An 18,102-nucleotide genomic window follows, 5' to 3' on the forward strand; every position below is an offset into this window, starting at 1 on the left:
CTCGTCAACTTTCAGGCAATTCAATGTACAAACGGACTCAAGCTCCCTCTTATCTCAATCTTACTAGCCCTGCTTTCGTTACCAGAAGGGGTTTCAGGCCTATTAGAATTCTTAAAAGACTTTAATTGGAGTCTAGCCGAATCACTACTAAATGGTGGAACTTCATCTAAATTCGCACTGCGAGGTGTCAGTAAACTTTGTTTTTCTCTGCTTTTGACGATTGTAAATTCGATTTACCTATGACTGACTAATTGCACAGTTTAAGTTGCATCACTATTTGACTAATTTCCAGTATTCTACCGATTACATTTTCAAATTTAGAAGTTGGTATAATTCAATTTTACGAATACACAATTTACTCTAGCATATACAACAAAACCAGGGTTAGTTTGTCGATCCAAAAATAAAAAGTGTCATGGGTAATATCATTTGCTTTGTAAATTGGTAGAAGAAAAATATTAGTTTAAGTGCAAAGGTTATTTTCCTCAATTGCGATACTTTATATACAACGCTTCCACGCAGTGCAGCAGGAATACCAAAAACTCGAACAGGGCGAATATGCTCCAACCCAGCCACAAACTGATACTTCCTCCGAAATCACTGATAAGATCCCACATATCAAAAGTTGCTTCCTCTTTAATCACGTGGTACCTCGTGGACTCGTAGAAAATCTCCACTCTTGCAAAATTTTCCCGAATGCTTGAATGAATTTGCTCTTTTGTCAGCTTTTCATTGCTTCTCAACTTTCTGAGGTATGCCTTAATTCGCGTGACATTAAGGTCGATCAGCTGAGAGGTAAAGTAAGCACTGTAAGCTGGCGAGGGCCATTGAGATCTGGAAGTTTTGTACGTGTACTCTATGCTTTCACAAGGCACCATGCAACGGCAATCTTTTGTATTAGTTGCGAATTGTTTGTAAATGCTAGCGCGACATTCCCTTATATATGGATCGGTGTGAGAACAATGTTCGTACTTTCCATAATCATCCAATTTCATCAACAAACTCTGATCAATCGTAAACCCATAATCATATGAGTCGATACAGTTGCAAATTCTGAGTAAATGACTTTGGGTGCAGTATTTCAAGCACCGCCCTGTTGTGTACGTAGTGTTGGTGACATTTGAAGATAACTTAAGTTCTTTTGGCCATTCTTTCGTACAATTCCCGTAGACCCCACCTAGCCTGTGAGTTTCCTGCTTCTTAATAGCGAGAAATGACGCTTCGCCAGTCGAAAGAGCCATACTTTCAGTTTGCATAGATGGCTGTATATCTGGCGGATGAATTGCGACTCGCACTCCAGTATTCTGGGCCAGTAGACCAATGTACTCGTCAGCGTCCACAAACAGAGTCAGTTTCAAACCATTCTCATTGCCAATTCTGCTTGCACCTCTTTCACTATATAAAAAAAACTTAACTGATATATAATGAATGCCAAGGTTAATGATCAGAACCTTCCAGACCAAAATCAGTCATGATAAGACTTAAGATCGTTAATGATCTGACTTATGCTCGTTTTTTTAAAAATTGCCCGTTTTTGGCTCGTTTTTAGGCAGAACCATCTAGACAATAAACGACCATTATCAGACTCAACCAGACCATAAGCAGCCATGATACCAGGGTGGGCCTGTGAAACTTTTGTCAACAATTTTTAAAAACCCACTTCAGCCCTTATAAAGCTCTTGAAACTATATATTCTGATAACAGGCATCTGCAATGCCCATTACCCGGATTGATTCACACTTTCTCCTGAAAACTCAGAAAAAAACCCTGTTCAGACCTGGAATGATGAAAAGACCTATAAAATCCAGGTGGGGTAATTGTTGAATTAAAATGCACGGGAGGAGACCCTAGTTAAAGCCGAGGCTAATTCTTTTCATAATTCCAGGCAAATTTTTTTCTTATACAAAAATGAGTCAAACTGAAAAGATCCGCCAAAATCTGAGTTCGGTCTCATGAAATTCTCGCTCCTGACCCAGTGGTTAACCAATTACGCTATATGTCCTTAACTTTAATACAAAAACATTGGTCCGTATGCGTGCGCGATACAAGGACGTTTTTTATTGTTTAGCCAAAATCCAGGACACGTTTTTATGTCTAGCCAAAATCCAAGAAACGTTTTATTGTCTAGAAAATTTTGGGGACATCATTTAAAATCAAGACAAAGTATTTTCATACCGAAAATCTATCCAGGTCTTTTATTAATTCCAGGCCTGGTCTGGTAAAAACGTTTACAAAATTTCAGAAATTTAAACCGAAAAAAGAGAAAAGATGATGCTCAATGAAATTTCTTGGATCAGAGAAAACGCGACATAAAATTTCATAAAATGTCACCCAACTTTTCCCATAAAGGAGGAAAAGTTGAGAGGAAAAACTGGAAAATGTTAGTTAAACGCTCACCAAATAGGATAGATCATATATTCAAAAACACTGCTGAACTTGAACATCACATATCAAACACACACAAACACACAACACGCTCGAGCGAGTTTGCTGATCAATTTCAAAGTGTTTCAAATCTGATAATGTGCATGTGAAAACGGGGCAGTGGGAAAGCTTCCCCTGAAATCTCGAAGCGAAGCCCTAACAAAACTTTCTCGCAAGAAATCTCGTTGACACTTTCGATCAAGATATCTCGTTGACGAGTTTTAGATATTCCATCTAAGGCGAATTAAAAGGGCAATTTTTAAACAAATTCAAAAAAACAAAAGCTTTCAAAATCGCACTATTTTGTAATGTGTTCTCCTGACATTTGGAAAATTGTTTTAATACATAAACTTTCCTTGTCTGAGGAGAAATTTCAACAAATTGCTCATGGATTAATTTGAAATCTTAACTTATTGGCATGAAAATATTTAGAGTTGAGAAACATACCCGTGAGAAGATTTTCCCTCCACCCTTCAATTTTTCTATACATCAAATGCCTTGAATATAGTATTTTTAGGTTGATCTCAACCACTGCGTGAGCAATTTGAGACCTATTGGCGTTCCGGCTCAATAAACCTATTTCAATGCTTTCGGTTCCAATAAATGCAAAGTAAGTAAACTGCCACTCAGGTTGGAAACAGTTGCTACAGCAAATTTACAGCAGTTCAGAATTATATATGCGTATATAGAATTAAAGTTCCAATTTAATTTGTTGCCTTCTTTTTTGGTCTTGCAATTCTTTTCAATCAATTCCTTGCTTTTGATCAAAAATGGCTCTTGATGATATTTTGTCCCAAATGCAGACTCTAGAATTAATTTTCGATCACCAATTTTTAATTTTGTTTGATGAAAAAGGAGTCCAACATATTTAATTAATTTCCTTGTGTCAAATGAAACGAGAGCACGATATATTAATTCGCAAAATAATTAAACATGGTATTTTGGGCCAAGCTATGACCGAGAAACACTCTTACAACTTATTTTTACCTATTATCTTAGAAGATTCTATGAATTAAAACCTCTTGTTTGACCCTACGTGATATTATCTGTCTTACAACGTTAAAAAATTTATATGTTTTACCTTGACAAACATTCGGAACACATTACTTGGCTCTGATTATCTTGTTACAGAGTGGCAGACATTGAGTGGCATTACACGCGCAGCTAGTATTGTCATCACAGTCGGATTGATTAACGTATTTTCTGAGAAACCATTTATAGACCTGGAGTTTTGACAACCTATTGATTCCAGGTGGCCGTAGTTAATGAACTAAAAAACTCGGTCGAGGCCCCAGTTAAAGCTGAAGCTATTTCTTTTCATAATTCCAGACTATTTTTTTCCTGATACAAAAATGAGTCAAACAAAAAAGTGCCGCCAATATTTGAGCTCGATCTCATGATCTTGTCAGACCTGAACCACTGGTTAATCACGTATACTACCACACAGTTAAAAGTAAATTAAAACTGACCAGAGCAAAATTACGGATAATTGGAGTTATATATTGGTTTATAGATTGATCGTTTGAAACATTTTTTTTTAAAAATTTTTTTTGTGTAGCTTTTTTTTGATCAATTTCTTGCTCTTGATCAAAAATAGCTCATGAAGAAATTGTGTCCCAAACACGGTCACTTTAAAAATTTTTCTATTCTCAATTTTGTTTGACGAAATTGGAGTCCAATATCTTTAATTGATTTTTGTGTGTCGAATGTAACAAGAGCACAAAAAATTGAGTCGCACAATACCATTCAGCATGGTGTTTCGGGCCAAGCTATGATCAAGAAATATTCTTACATCCATTTTTCTCTTTTTTCCTAAAAGATCCTATGCATTAGAAAACATCTTGTAAGCCCTAATGGATATCATCTGTCTTACAGTATTTAAATTTTATACGTTTTACCTTACAAATTTTCGTAACACATGCCTTGGCTCTGATTATCTTGTAATATAGACCTTGAATCATATATTTTTAAGGATGGGATCAAATTATCCTGTGTGCATTGCATAGCCATTTTTGTCAGCAGTTTGGACCGGTTGATAGCAAAATGACTACTGTGTCAACTCAACCACAGCTTCCGTTCTTCCGATTAATCTTTTCTCAATTATCAAAACCAGTTAGCTTTATAATAGCACTTCGTAATAGCACTTATAATCGTTGCGTTACACCGAACAATTAAAAAATCAAATATTAAACTTCAGCAAATTGTTTTGTATTCAATTTTGGCATAAATGACTTGCATTAATTGATTTAAAAAATCATTCCTTTTTCAAAAACTGTTCAATTGTTTTTCAAAAGCAACGTTGTTCAGAAAACCCATATTTGGTAGACAAAAACCTAAAAGCAACTAAGATAGGAAGAAGCGGCCAAAAAATCAAAATAATAGTTTTGCAGGAAATTCGTATTTAAAAACCAATATCTGCTTTTGATGAATAGAAAAACATACTTTAGAATAGAAAAAATAACTTCAGAATTTCTGAGAAAAATGTTAAGGTAGGTGTAAATTCAGAACAAAAGTTACGTATGTAGGAATTGCGTATAAGTGAGTCTTCAGACAAATTTCATTCTTATTTTGCAAAATGTACGTACACGGTCAGAATTCAAAATTAGCTCAACTGATTTTGTCTTCTTTTGTTGTACTAGCCGCCGAAAAATTAAAGTTGAAAAATGAATTGCCAACCTCAAACCAACCACAAAAAGGTGATAGATAAATCTTATTAAGACTCAAAATGTGGAAAAGAAGTTTTAAGGGTTTGTTTTAATGGCATTGGAAACATCAAAGTGCAATATCTTCAACAAGTTTGATTGCTTCGTTGCTATGGCAATTTCTTGGGAATGGGTTGCCCGATGTTAATTGTAGTTTCCACCAAACTCTTAACCAGTGGAGAAAGTCGGAGACCCGCTCAACAGATGTCTTGTCAAAGAAAAGACGCCAGGAGGAAGACGTCGAAATTTGACTTATTAATTTGCTGCACTTTTATTGATTTTTTTCTTGTGGCGTATTGATCAGAAATCTGCAATTATTAACTAATAACGTAATGCAAGGAATACAGTTGAATCTTGTTTTACCTGCAGTTTTAGGTCTGTGATCCTGTAAAAGGGTTCTATAAACCAACAATTTTTTTCCAGATTATCTGTCAGAAGATGAAGTATATCTATGAAAAATTAAATCTGTTTAAAAAAATTGTTGCACTTCAACACTTCAAAAAATTGTTTGTTCCGGAAAGTTTTAGTATTTTCGATTAACAAGCTTGAAAATGTTGTATCTTTAGTTAACGAACGTCTTCATAATTGCTAACTAAAATCAAAATTTGATTACGCAGAGCTTGATTGTGAGACATTGTTTGAAACAGCAATTTTTTATTCTAATAGTCTAGAGAAAAAGCAAGTTAATTTCAACTACGTGTAATCTTTAGTTTAGAACTCTTTTGGGCAAAAAAATATCGCTCAAATCTCCTTTTGAATCTAAGAGCTGCAACAAAAATTGATTGGTTCTGCTTTGAAAATTTTTGTTATCGTTAACGTCAGTTAAAACCAATTTTTGTGCAGATTACCAACATTTCAGTAATAGCTTTTTCAAGGTAGAAAAAAGGCATTGAAAAGTTTCTAAAATGAAAAAGTTACCTAAATGTTTCAATTACTTTAAAAAATGTTCAATTCTTTAACATTTTGTCCCACAAATTGCATAAATTGTTTTAAAAAAAGTATTGGCAGATATATTAGCTTAAATTATTTTAATTATTGCAAAAATTCTGCATAAATACAGTTTCGAATGACTCGGCTAGATAAGAAAAAAATAAACGACAATAGTTTTATAAACCTTTGTCACTATTTTTCATGAAAGTGATAGTGAGAAAAAATGATTAAGTTTATCTTGGTTGCGCTTATTTTAGAAAAAAATTTACATTATTTTGAAGTAGACATATGAAATTTTACCAAATTTTGCAATTTTGCTGGCTAAGTAATATTCGAAATTAGTCTAGTTAAACTAAAAGTATAATCACATTAAATTGAATGCCGAAAAATTTATGATAAAAACACACACTTATTCAATGAAAATGCTACATTCAGTGTCGTGTACATTAAACGAGCTGTTTGGAGAAATCTTTGACACCTTTCTTTATGAAGAATATCAATCGGTTAAAAATGACTGAACGAAAAAAAAACCACGGACAACATAGTTCCCTGCAACCACCCCTCCCATCATACACGCACATATGCACACATAAAAACACACACTCGCGCACTTTCACACACACACACACCAACACTCGGACGCAATCGCATTAGGTAGTAGGTTCTGAACAACAGACCTTTACATAAGATGACGAAAGGCCGATTGACTTTATTGTGTAGAATAGCTCTTAAGATTTTTCTAATGTTACAAGTGGTAAAAAACGAAAAAAAATATATAGGAATTCACTAGGAAGCAAATCAAACGGAAAAAAATCCAACAGACGAAGATCACATATGACACGTAACTGAAGTTGTGCGTAGCAAATATTCAGTTAAAACAAGAAACTTGAAATGTCTGACCTCGTGGCGTTGAAAGTAAAACAATTTCCATATTTTGGGTCTTCATATTCTTTGAATTTGTTTCTGTCACAGTTCTGGTCGTCAAAGGAGCACTGGACAATGAAATCATTCATTCGTTGACCATGAAACTGAATACTTTCTCGTTCAAAGAAAAAAACTTGCCGAAAATCAGAAAAATCATCACGACTCGAATTTTCATAGATCTCAAAGTAATTTTCAAAATATTCGTCCAGCAAAAACTCATGGAAGCGATCCATTGCATCAGCAGTGGGAAGAGAACCGGCATCATCTGTCCATCCGTAGTCAAAACTAGGAAAAGGTTGGTTATTTTCAATTTCTTCTTGTGTTAAAACAAACGTCTTCTGTGCGACCAAATTTCCGGTCAGATCAATAGGCTCCTGGAAGAAACTGATATTGACTCCTCTGCCTGAATCATCCCATCTACTTTCCAAAACAAATGTCACATTGTGAAATATTTGATTGTCATTTAAATGCTCGTTGCCTATGCACCATTGGACATCAGCTGCTGTTGTCCACTCGTACATGCTTTTTCGTTGAACCCAATACTGTAAAATATTATATGTATTAGGAGACATCACTCTGACCGGTCCATTGACCTATTTGATGTTCTCCCCAAATACAAATAATGTATTTGGGGAGAACATGATTGTAAATTAATTGTGTAATCATTAATTAATTGATTGTAAATTAATTGTGTAATCACAATTAATTTACAATCTTGATTGTAAATTAATTGATTGTAAATTAATTGTGTAATCATTAAGTGAATTACCTGATATGTATTTGGAAAAAATCATTATTATTGTTATATTATTATTATTATTATTATTATTATTATTATTATTATTATTATTATTATTATTATTATTATTATTATTATTATTATTTTTATTATTATTATTATTATTATTATTATTATTATTATTATTATTAATATTATTATTATTATTATTATTATTATTATTATTATTATTATTATTATTATTATTAATATTATTATTATTATTATTATTATTATTATTATTATTATTATTATTATTATTATTATTATAATATATGAATAAGATTGTCAATTTAATAGTTCGGATTGTAAATTGTAATGTTAAAAATAGTGTTTTATAATTATTTTAGATTTAGTGTTTTCCAAATATTACTGCTTATGTACCCCGCATATTTGTTTATTATGATAGGATAAGTTTAAAGAACAACTGGTTGGGCCATTGAGCAACACGCCATGTTATGAAGTTGCAATTTTCCAAACACCAAAATAAAGTTTTCTTTGCTTCTCAGTTACCCTAATTGTTGTTAAATAGCCCGAGGGCTACCATATTTTTCCTCCATAGATTCAATATAAGCTAGCTTTAATCGAATCCCAAAATTCTACAAAATGTGCTTGCTTCTGAACATATGAAATTCGGGAGCTCTCATTGACCAAAACAATATGTCTTGAATTCCAAGGAAGTTTTAGTTTATGTATAACCCTGTCCACTAATATTTTTGCTGTGTCAAAAGAGTTTTATCTCAAAAGTCGTCTATTCTTCGAGATGCTGTTGAAATGAGTCACTTTAGTTTCCCTGTGCTTTCTTGAAATTTCTATCTCTGTGTCAGACTTGTGAACTGTGATTTGTATCACATTACAGCAGAAGGGAAAACTGCGATAAAGGTTGCTATTAATTAAAGTCTTCTCTCGACACACTTCCAGTTCTCGAGACGCTCTAGAAACGAATTTTTTTAAAGTATTTCTTGGGTATTTTTTCACGTTCTATATTTATCAATTATTGGACAAATGATTTAAATCAAAGGCTCAACTGAGTCAAAACTATGGAAACGAGTAGCAGTTAGTTAAGAAAAAAAATCCAGCCTAATGAAAAAATTTGCGATAAAATTTAAAATGTCATATCAGAGTTCCTCCGGTACTTTTTGCACTTCACTAGTTTATGTCAAAAAAGAGCTGAAAATTCTTTCAAGATCGGAAAAATAAGAACAAAAAGTGCAACTCGAGAAGGTCTTCATTTTGTCGAAATCTAAATTTGATCTAAGTACCTTGCAAATACGTCAAAAACACATTTTCTGCAATGCGTAGATGAGATTTCTTGATTTGAGCTTTAAGTGGTCTTTAAGATTTCTATCAGCAGCCCAACGGTTTACTAGAAGAATTTGATCCCCAAGAGTCATTATTTTTTCGAAGTTGCTGTCTTGGTGTGTTAATTTATTGGTTACAAATTTTTCTTTTTAGGAGAAAGTATAAAGAATTCGTATTTTTTTCTCCCCATTGATTCTGATCGTTATACTTGTTATAATGAAACAGGATCAATCCCAAAAAAACTAGATTTTATCGCAATATATCTGTACAATTGGTTGTTACGCGTGAATGCATCTTGAAAGCATTTACTCTTTTCCGGTTGTTGTTCTGGATATTAGATTTCTGCGATTTGTCTCATTAAAAATGAATACCATTGACCGTTTTTTAGGCTAATTTGGTTTACTCTTTTTTTCATTTCAAAATTGAAAGTATTAACGAATTTGATGTAATCTTTTGCTGGTTTTGACGAAATTTGGTTGTTTTTTTATCGGTCGCGTGGTCTCACCAATGGTAACTTACTAGGTTCTCTAGTTGGTATTGTTCGAGTCTCTTTATTTGTTTCATTCATATCTAACAGTTTCTACGACATTGACACAACTTTTTTGGAATAAAATTTTGCTCTTTTTTAAATCATGTTTTTCATTAGTTGCTTATTCTTAAAAAAACTCTCACGTTCTCTCTAATTAGGCATGATTGAATCCGTTTTAATGAATCAGTTAAATGCTAAAGATTTTTTTGACTTTGTTAACATTTGTATTTATTGAGCTTTTAATTATTGTTTGCATTTGTTGCCACTTTTGCCAAGTGGCCCCTATTTTTGCTCTTGTGTCTTATTTTAAGTTGATATATGCTTTTCATCTAGAGACAACAAGAAAGAAATTGAAGAGTTCAGGTTTTCTTGGCATTGTTTTTGAATAAATTTAATGCCACATATTTGCAATGAAATCGATCGTAAAATCAGGTTTTTGTTGTCCTTTTCCTTCGTCTGGCAATGGTCTTCAACAAAGTTAGCGTTTGATGTCTTAGCTATCATTGTGTAGTGGCCAATTGAAGTTGACATTTTTTGACATAATAGCTTCGGTTGCCCTATTTCTCTAATATTGTGTTTACATTCGTGGACGTCTACTTTCATTACTTGTTCATTATTGGAGGCTGCTCTTTTAAGGAGCCTGATTTTGACTCATGCGTGTTCAATTCTTTGATTTGTATTTCAGGACTTGTCCTGCTTTGTTTTCTTATTTTATTCTTATGAGTAATTTATAAATGACATCACGGCACCAAACTTAAGGATATGTGCTGCTGTATTCTCGGAAAACAGTGCCCCCTGTTTCAAAACACAAAAGCTCAACAGTGCATGGTGATATCAATCTAGCGGCTACAGCTCTGTTTTCTAACAAGAGAAAAGCGAATTATCGCTCGGATCACAGCTCAAGTCCGCCTGGCGCATTGGGCCGATGACTTCCTCGAGGATTCAGGGAACTTCGGCAATTTCGTGCAAGCGTCAATCAAGAAAAAGTACAGAAATAAAATTTCAAAATTGGTTTTGGAATAAAATCAAAAGAAACTTACAACTATTTGTTCTGATGTGAAAGAGCCCCTCCACAGGTGAAGTAGACCGTGGCATTTTTTACCCACGTGAACATCGTTCATTCTCAATTTGAGCACGAATCCATCGTCTACAGATATATACCAAGCATTGATTGTGTGTGATGGATAGTTGGGATAGTTAGTTGACACAAAAAACTGTTCTTTGGTAGTCGCTTTTTTTTGCAACACCTGCAATTCAATGTTGCAGTAAACTGGATCTTCATCATAACCACCAGGCATGCACTCAGGTATCTCGTCGCATAGTAGAACACAAATCTCCGCATAGTTTATGCTTAACGTATCTCCATGACATCTAGCGTAGGGATAAAGACATAGTAAAGAATCAGCATGCATTCTTGGTCTGATGTTGGAATCGCACATCGTTTTGTTTTTATCACTCCCATCCTTGCAGTGTTTTATATCATCACATAGCCACTCGTTTGGGATACAATTCCCCTCGCTCTTGCATTGGAAAAAACCTAAACAAATTTCAGAAAATCACCTACAAAAAACAACGAATATCATAGACACCTACGAAAATCACCTACTAGAAAATCACCTAATAAAACAAATTTATTACTCGGGATTCATTCTTATATTCAAAATAGCTGCAAGTTTCTGCGTTGTGAAACAATTGCGTTAAGATTTGGTTAAACGTCTCAAAAAATACCGGAGATTTACCACTTTCTTATAGGGATTCAATTTAAAAGAAAAGACAAAATGCTTTGCAACACTCAGAGACTGTTTATAATTTTTTTTCAGCGTTTTTGTGAGTTTGAGTTTGATGCGAGAACCGAATATCTTCTAAAATTTTGTAAGCAATCATTGTATTCACGCAAACAATTCAACTGAATTGTCCTCAATCATCTCACATCTTTGACAACTTTTACGTATGGCAACTCAGCTCTAATAACAATAAAGTTTTGACGTCAATTTCTACCAAATTCAGATCAAGCTTTACGAAAATTATCAATAGATATCAGACATCAGATAGTCAATTTTGCGAACTTGATTCAATTTTTTGGTAGAAAAAAACCTGACAAAATGAAAAAAAATCAAGTTTTCTGCTTCTGTAACCCAACTGTAGTTTCAATTAGAAATCTTTGTCTTTCCTTATTGCTGTTGTTTAGGTTTTATTAATAGCCCGAATTAAGATGGGAGTTTTTCGCTGTCTGTTCAAAAGTTAATTACAGTGCCGAGAAAAATATCGTTCATTTTTTCTAACTGAAGCCTTTCCAGCGTTAAAACCTGTTGGGCACGAGTAATCAAAAAGCTTAAATTGACATACGTTTTAGAACGATAACTTACGCAACAAACGTTGATAGACATCAAAATGTTTGGAGAAAAGAAGCATGTTTCAAAGACGCAGTTTTAGAAATTAATTGCGAAAAGTTATTTCACATTAAAAAAAATGATCTCATGCCCCTAAAGAAGGGATAAAAAATTAAGTGTCTATATTAGCGCTGAAAAAAACTCATTAAAAAATCATGAACAATCTGTTTAAAATTTAACACGCCAATGATTGAGAGATCAATCCCCTGCCTCCGTGAAGTTGTCTGTGTAAGGATGATCTCTTACTTAAGCATAGCTTCAGGTTGACCATAGCCTGACCAATGTTGGCTGCAACGATGGTACCACGTGAAAACTTCAGACGCAAAAAAGTGGCCATAGTCACAAAAAAGAGCAATGATGCTCATAGAAAGAAGAGTCTGAAATGTGGGGAATAATAAGAAAAAGGGCAGTTGAGAACAGGCCGCTGTGGCCTAATGCTGTTCAGCTGCGATTACGCAGGAACCATAATAATAAATACTACCTTCTCAAAATTCTGACATCCTCAAATTTCATCAATTATGTCTAAAACTTTTACAGAAAGGATACTCAATTTTCAACGTGTATACTGTTTAATGAGACGACTTGTCAGGTAATTTTTACTCTTCACTTTGAATTCTTTCTTTTTGTATACTTTGCCTGGATCAGTATTTATTTTTTGACATTCGTTTTGAGTCAATTTATTTTTCTCAATACTTACGTACAAAAATTGATGTATAAAAAGCCCGATAATTAAGCCGATAGAGTATTTTAAATTTCATAATTTTAATTTTAATTTTTACCCGATTAAATTTTAAAGGTAATCATCCTTTTTTTCAAAAATTCTCTCTGACAGTTAAAATTTGCGGCAAATTTCTGAGTTGTGATACAATTGCGATAAGATTTGATAAAAAAGTTTCAGAAATATCGGAGATTAACTGTTTTCCTAAAAAGATTCACTGTAAAAGAATAAATAAAATGTTTTTCAAGAATCGAGGACTATTTTTTCAGCGTTTTTGTAAGTTCTGTGTTTTTGTGAGCTCGATTTCGGCGCAAGAATCGAAACTTTTCTAATTTTTTCTAGGAATTCAGTGTATTCGCGCAAACAATTCAACACAATTGTCTTCAATCAACTGATATGTTTTTGATATTTTTGGTTGGTTTGGTGAGAAGAAATATTATCCTCATGATCTGATGAGCAGAAATATTTTCGTCTTTCATCTAATGAGACCAGTTTCATCCTTTAGAGTCTCAATGGTATCTAATCATGTGCCGTAAGATATGCATCGCTTACAATTATCGTACAGTACAAAAATTCCCGGACTAATAGCAACTCCCCACAGCAGCAGTTTAGTGTTCTCTTTCAAATTTTTTGTTATATTCAAATGTTGTTCTTTTTTCTTACCAGGTGGGCACTTTGTTGAATGTTGACGTTCCGATCCCAAAAGAGACATCTCGACTTTGTTTTCTACATATTTGTCCAGTAGCAGTAGGTCAGCAAACACCCGATAACGACCAATCGAGGACTTTCTCACCGGATTCTCGTTACAAACCGTCACTGACGGAAATGTAACCTTGTCATCAATTTCCAAGATGAGTTCGCTTGTAGTCGGATATGCAAAATACTTTTTCAGAAGTTCTTGAAATGAGTACAGAAAAACAACAGTCAGTCCCAAGTAAATAAGAATCCAGAGAAGTCGAAATGTTTTATGAGTTCCACCAACTTGTGGAAGAAGAGCGTTCCGAAAGCGCTTGTATGATTTTTGTACAACCGTTTTCGGAGTCTTCTCCTCCGATTCTGGCGGGTCAGTGGTCGATTCATTCTGACCTCCAGCATTGCCTGTTGACAACTCAATTCCAGTGTCAGCCTTGGCAAGGCCTGTTCCTGTTGTATGCCTTCGTTGCGCTTTTTTCTTTTCGTTGGGTTGCCTATCTGGGAAGTATTTTCCATAGGTACTCATTCTGAAGGAAACACCTGGAAAAAATCACCTTGATTACACTCTGTGTTAAGATTAAACCGAACTGACAATCAACTAGGCTTGAGGAAAGTCATTTCGCGTTAGGGATAATTGAATCAGCTGCCGATTTTGGCACTAATTGACAATATTCTGTTGTTTTTTTTTCATCATCTGTCTTATTTGAAAAACCAGAACGCAATGCCATTATTTTTAACCCGGGTCGAGAAAGTATCGCAAAAATATGTAAGATAAGCGGTGAAAAGTTAGTTTTTTCACCGCAAATTTCGTACATAATTTTGCGGTGAACTGCGGTGAAATTATGTAAGTTCACCGCTAGAGTAACGGTGATCTTACAAAAACTCACCACAATTCAACGCTAAAATAAGTAATTTCACCGCCATTACAAGGTTGCGAACCTCTTACCTCCTGTCTGTCATCCGCTTCCTCTTCCACTGCGCCATCTCTCCCTAACTTCTAGTAGTTTTGTACTGAATATAAATCAAATTCACTTTACTCTCTGTAAAACATGCGCGGTGAATTTTTGTAAGATTTGCGATTTTTAGCGGTGAAATTACATATTTTAGCAGTGAAATATGATGATTTTTTGTAAGTTCACCGGTTACTCTGGTGGTGAAATTACATAAATTCACCGCTTAGGAAAAAGTGTTAAAAAGATGTAAGATTAAGGGGTAGTTTTAGTGGTAAGGTAAATCAAACACTGCTTCCGTACTCCCCATTAATTTCACCGCATTATTTGCTGATCTCACACAATTTTAGCAATTTTTTCTAAGCGGTGAATTTATGTAAGTTCACCACTAAATTGAGCGGTGAATTTATGTAATTTCACCGCATTCACCGCTTTTCTTATATCATTTGGACACTTTTCTTTCCAAGCGGTAAATTTTATGTAATTTCACCGCTAAATTCAGCGCTGAATTTATCTAATTTTACCGCTACCAGGCGATAAAGATTTTTTTCACCGCATTAACCGCCTGATTTATGTAATTTCACCGCTTATCTTACAAAAATTTCCGCATTCACCGCTGATCTTACATAATTTTGCGTTGAATGGCGGTGACACCTCGACCCGGGAAAGGAGATAAGCGACAAAAAGCAGATGTTAAAGTCAACAAACTTCCCTTATCTCTATGCATTCTGTCTCCAAATAGTTTGCAATCCGGTATAAATCTTAACTCAACAAAACATAAGTCAAAAAATCCTTAATGTTGTCAACAAAAATGAATTGCTATTGCCACATTTTTGTGTTAAAAAATTAGAGTCGTGCAGTGATTATTACAAGAAACCTTTTTTTCCGATATATCGAGTTATCTAACTCTTTAATGATAATAACTAAAACTTTAGATCCCCTCTGATGACAAGTAAGATCCCCTCTGATGACAAGTAACATAGAAAAATAGAAATCTTTCCTTAAAAGTTTAGAAAAAGGATTATAAGTTCCAATTTGAAAGTTTTAAATTGACAAGACAAGCAGTGATTGGCTTCAACATAAATTTTGCGTACTATAGTTTAAGGATGTCCAAAATTGCTCCAGATATAAAACCAAGAATTCTAATTGCTTTATATATGTGCTCTACAACAAAATTTGTAAGGTTATGGAAATTTAAAGCGGAAGTAGTTTGTTTCGAGAAATTGTAGAGCTATCACAGCTTTTAGCCTGATTTAGTTTTAGATCTGTGTGAGGCTAACCTACATTTGATTAATCTATGACATTGGAATTGTACACATGACAAGGAATGTAAAAAAGAACAACTTTTAGAAAACAACAGTTATTGCCATGACACGATCAGTCACGTTTCAAATGAAAATGGCACACACAATGAAAAAGATAGGTGTTTTGTTATTGATCTGAAATCGAGCGTTGAGCAGTGTATAGGTAAGTTTGTTTTTGAATGTGAGAAACAACAGGTAATCATGAGAAAATAACTGATAAACTTGATTTATCCTATTCATATCCAAACTCTATGGGTTTGATTTAATGACCAGAATCCAATGATTAGGTCTGTTCAGTTTTAACATAAAATACAAAGAGAAAATTTATATTGTTTAACTAGTATTATGCATGAGGAAGGCAAAATGTCAATAAAATTTCAATTTTATTAAAAAAATTGTATCCAAGAGGTTAGTTTGAAACTCCTGCTATTAGAAAGTTATCATAATAATATTTGAATAGAATGATAACAAAAAAAAGACGCAAAAATTTTTGAGACAAAAATGGACGATTTTTTTTACGTTTCAAATCGAGAATACTGATTCTCAGAAACCAAAGATACGGAATCTAAGAAACCTCATGTACCGAAATTTTTTTCCGTTTCAAAGCGCACATACCAGAGCTAATCTGACATTTGAAATCAAACGTGATTACTTCGTCGAGATTTTGTCTACATGGAGATTATATAGGTAGCTATTTGCTTGCGGCACAATTTTCGTGGAATGCGCTTCCCCGGACCCTAGTGTCAGAGTAAATCAGTCGTGATGCATTGATTTCCAATAGTAAAACGTTAAATCAGGACTGAATCAGAGTGTCCTAAGGGTAGATTCATCTTTCATTCTGTACAGAAAAAAGTCAGAACCATCTTTTTTCATGATTCTTCACTGGACATACTTTTTCCATAGTTTCTACTGATACGAGTCAAATCAGAATGAGAGAACGAGACCAGAATGGGAGAACGAGACCAGAATGGGAGTTTGAACAGAAACTGTACAAAACAGCTACACAAATAGCAAAATTGTGTTAAAAACATACATTTTTATTAATTAACTGTCGTCTATTCTTCTTTTTTTTACATTATCAATTCACTTCTTTCATTGTAATCCTTTACAACTATGTTTTTTTGCCTTTTTCCTCCTTTTTCCCCGCTTTTTTCCTCTGTTTTCCCCGCTGTCCATAGGTCTAACAGAATGTTAAAAGCACCGACCAGGAAAAAATCAGACTCTGATTTTCATGCTGTACAGATTTTTTTCAGATTTCAAAAATTTTTCTCTGATTTTTACTCTGGTCATGGTAAAAAGTGACATGATCAGAAACATGTCATAGTAAAATCGGAGAATGGAAAGTCTCTGATTCAGCGCTGGTTTACACTGAGACTATGATCCGAGTCCACAAAGAGTACTTTCCGACGGAAAGTAGATTCCACTTTTCAACTTCAAATTTAAAAGCGAATACATCTAACTGAAATTTACATATAGGACACCGGCTTTGATACCGGAAGCTTTTAAGTACCTTTCACCAGAGCTCAAGGCATTAAAATAGGAAAAGTGAAAAATTGTCACAAAACTGAGTAAGTTTACTTGCATAATTTGGTACTGGCACACGCTAGTAACGAAACTTATTTCACAACACTCAGCAAATTTCGTATATAGTTTCAGCATATTGAGCGTGATTTCTGACAACATTTTCCAATTACACCTGTTCACATCTCGACACAGGAATAGGATATCATAAGCTTACCAAGAATATCACTGCTCTCCAAGTGTTTGGATGTGTGGGTAGATCCAATGCCAATCGATGTGTGTCTTTCAGCTATATATGTGTTCAGATCTGATGCGATACGAACTTTATCAGGAAAGAGTGAAAAATAAAACTAAGTCGCAGCCAATTATGCAGCCAGCTGAGAACGCTTTCTATCAACAATGACTGAATTTCAGTTGGTGAACATAAGAAACGATATAAGAGTCTATAGCATATTGCCTAGTATTTTGTATAATTTTGCTTTACGGCTTTCAAATTGTCTATTGAATTTTTTAAAACTTTTTTCGACCTGTTAAACTGTAATCATGTAATCAGAAACGTGCCACGGTCTAACAATTCAAAAGTCAGCCAGACAAAATCAAATTATGAGCAATAATTCAATTTTAATTAGTAATAAAAAAAAACAATACTAAGCAGACATACCTCTTCGGTTATATTGTCCAGAAAATGACAAGATTTATTCTTTTTGTAATTTTTGTAGAAAAGGTATATCCAGACATGCACAAATGGTGATCAGCAAAAACTAAAAATAAACACATGAACGTTAATTTTGTAAACATAGTTTGTTTGAAAATCATGCTCTTTCAGTTATTACGAATTCATCAACGTAATGTTATTTAAGTGTCATTGGGTCGATCAAAAATTAATTCAAAATGTTGCGTAAAGCTTTTACCTATGAAGTAACATGGAAAAGGATAA

The 18,102-nt window shown here is 33.9% G+C and overlaps 1 protein-coding gene across 1 annotated transcript; it reads right to left on the bottom strand.

Moving 5' to 3' along the window:
- Positions 1-331: 331 nt before the first annotated feature.
- Positions 332-17,680, bottom strand: LOC142348633 (uncharacterized). The gene is made up of 5 exons (XM_075400042.1): positions 17,383-17,680; positions 13,361-13,930; positions 10,630-11,126; positions 6,957-7,522; positions 332-1,395 (listed from the first exon to the last, which is right to left on the bottom strand). Exons 2-5 carry the CDS (start codon positions 13,914-13,916, stop codon positions 486-488), a joined length of 2,529 nt encoding a protein of 842 aa, XP_075256157.1. The 5' UTR covers positions 13,917-13,930; positions 17,383-17,680; the 3' UTR covers positions 332-485.
- Between the last annotated feature and the right edge of the window lie 422 nt (positions 17,681-18,102).

The sequence above is a fragment of the Convolutriloba macropyga genome, chromosome 10, assembly GCF_964194025.1.
Source record: "Convolutriloba macropyga chromosome 10, txConMacr16.3, whole genome shotgun sequence".
NCBI lineage: Eukaryota > Metazoa > Xenacoelomorpha > Acoela > Convolutidae > Convolutriloba > Convolutriloba macropyga.

Coding starts and splice junctions, on each gene's coding strand:
- LOC142348633 (XM_075400042.1), bottom strand. CDS start 13,916: ATGAGTACCTATGGAAAATACTTCCCAGATAGGCAACCCAACGAAAAG. Junction 11,127..13,360: donor TTCAACAAAGTGCCCACCTG/GTAAGAAAAAAG, acceptor AAATTTGTTTAG/GTTTTTTCCAATGCAAGAGC. Junction 1,396..6,956: donor TTTACTTTCAACGCCACGAG/GTCAGACATTTC, acceptor TTTTTTATATAG/TGAAAGAGGTGCAAGCAGAA.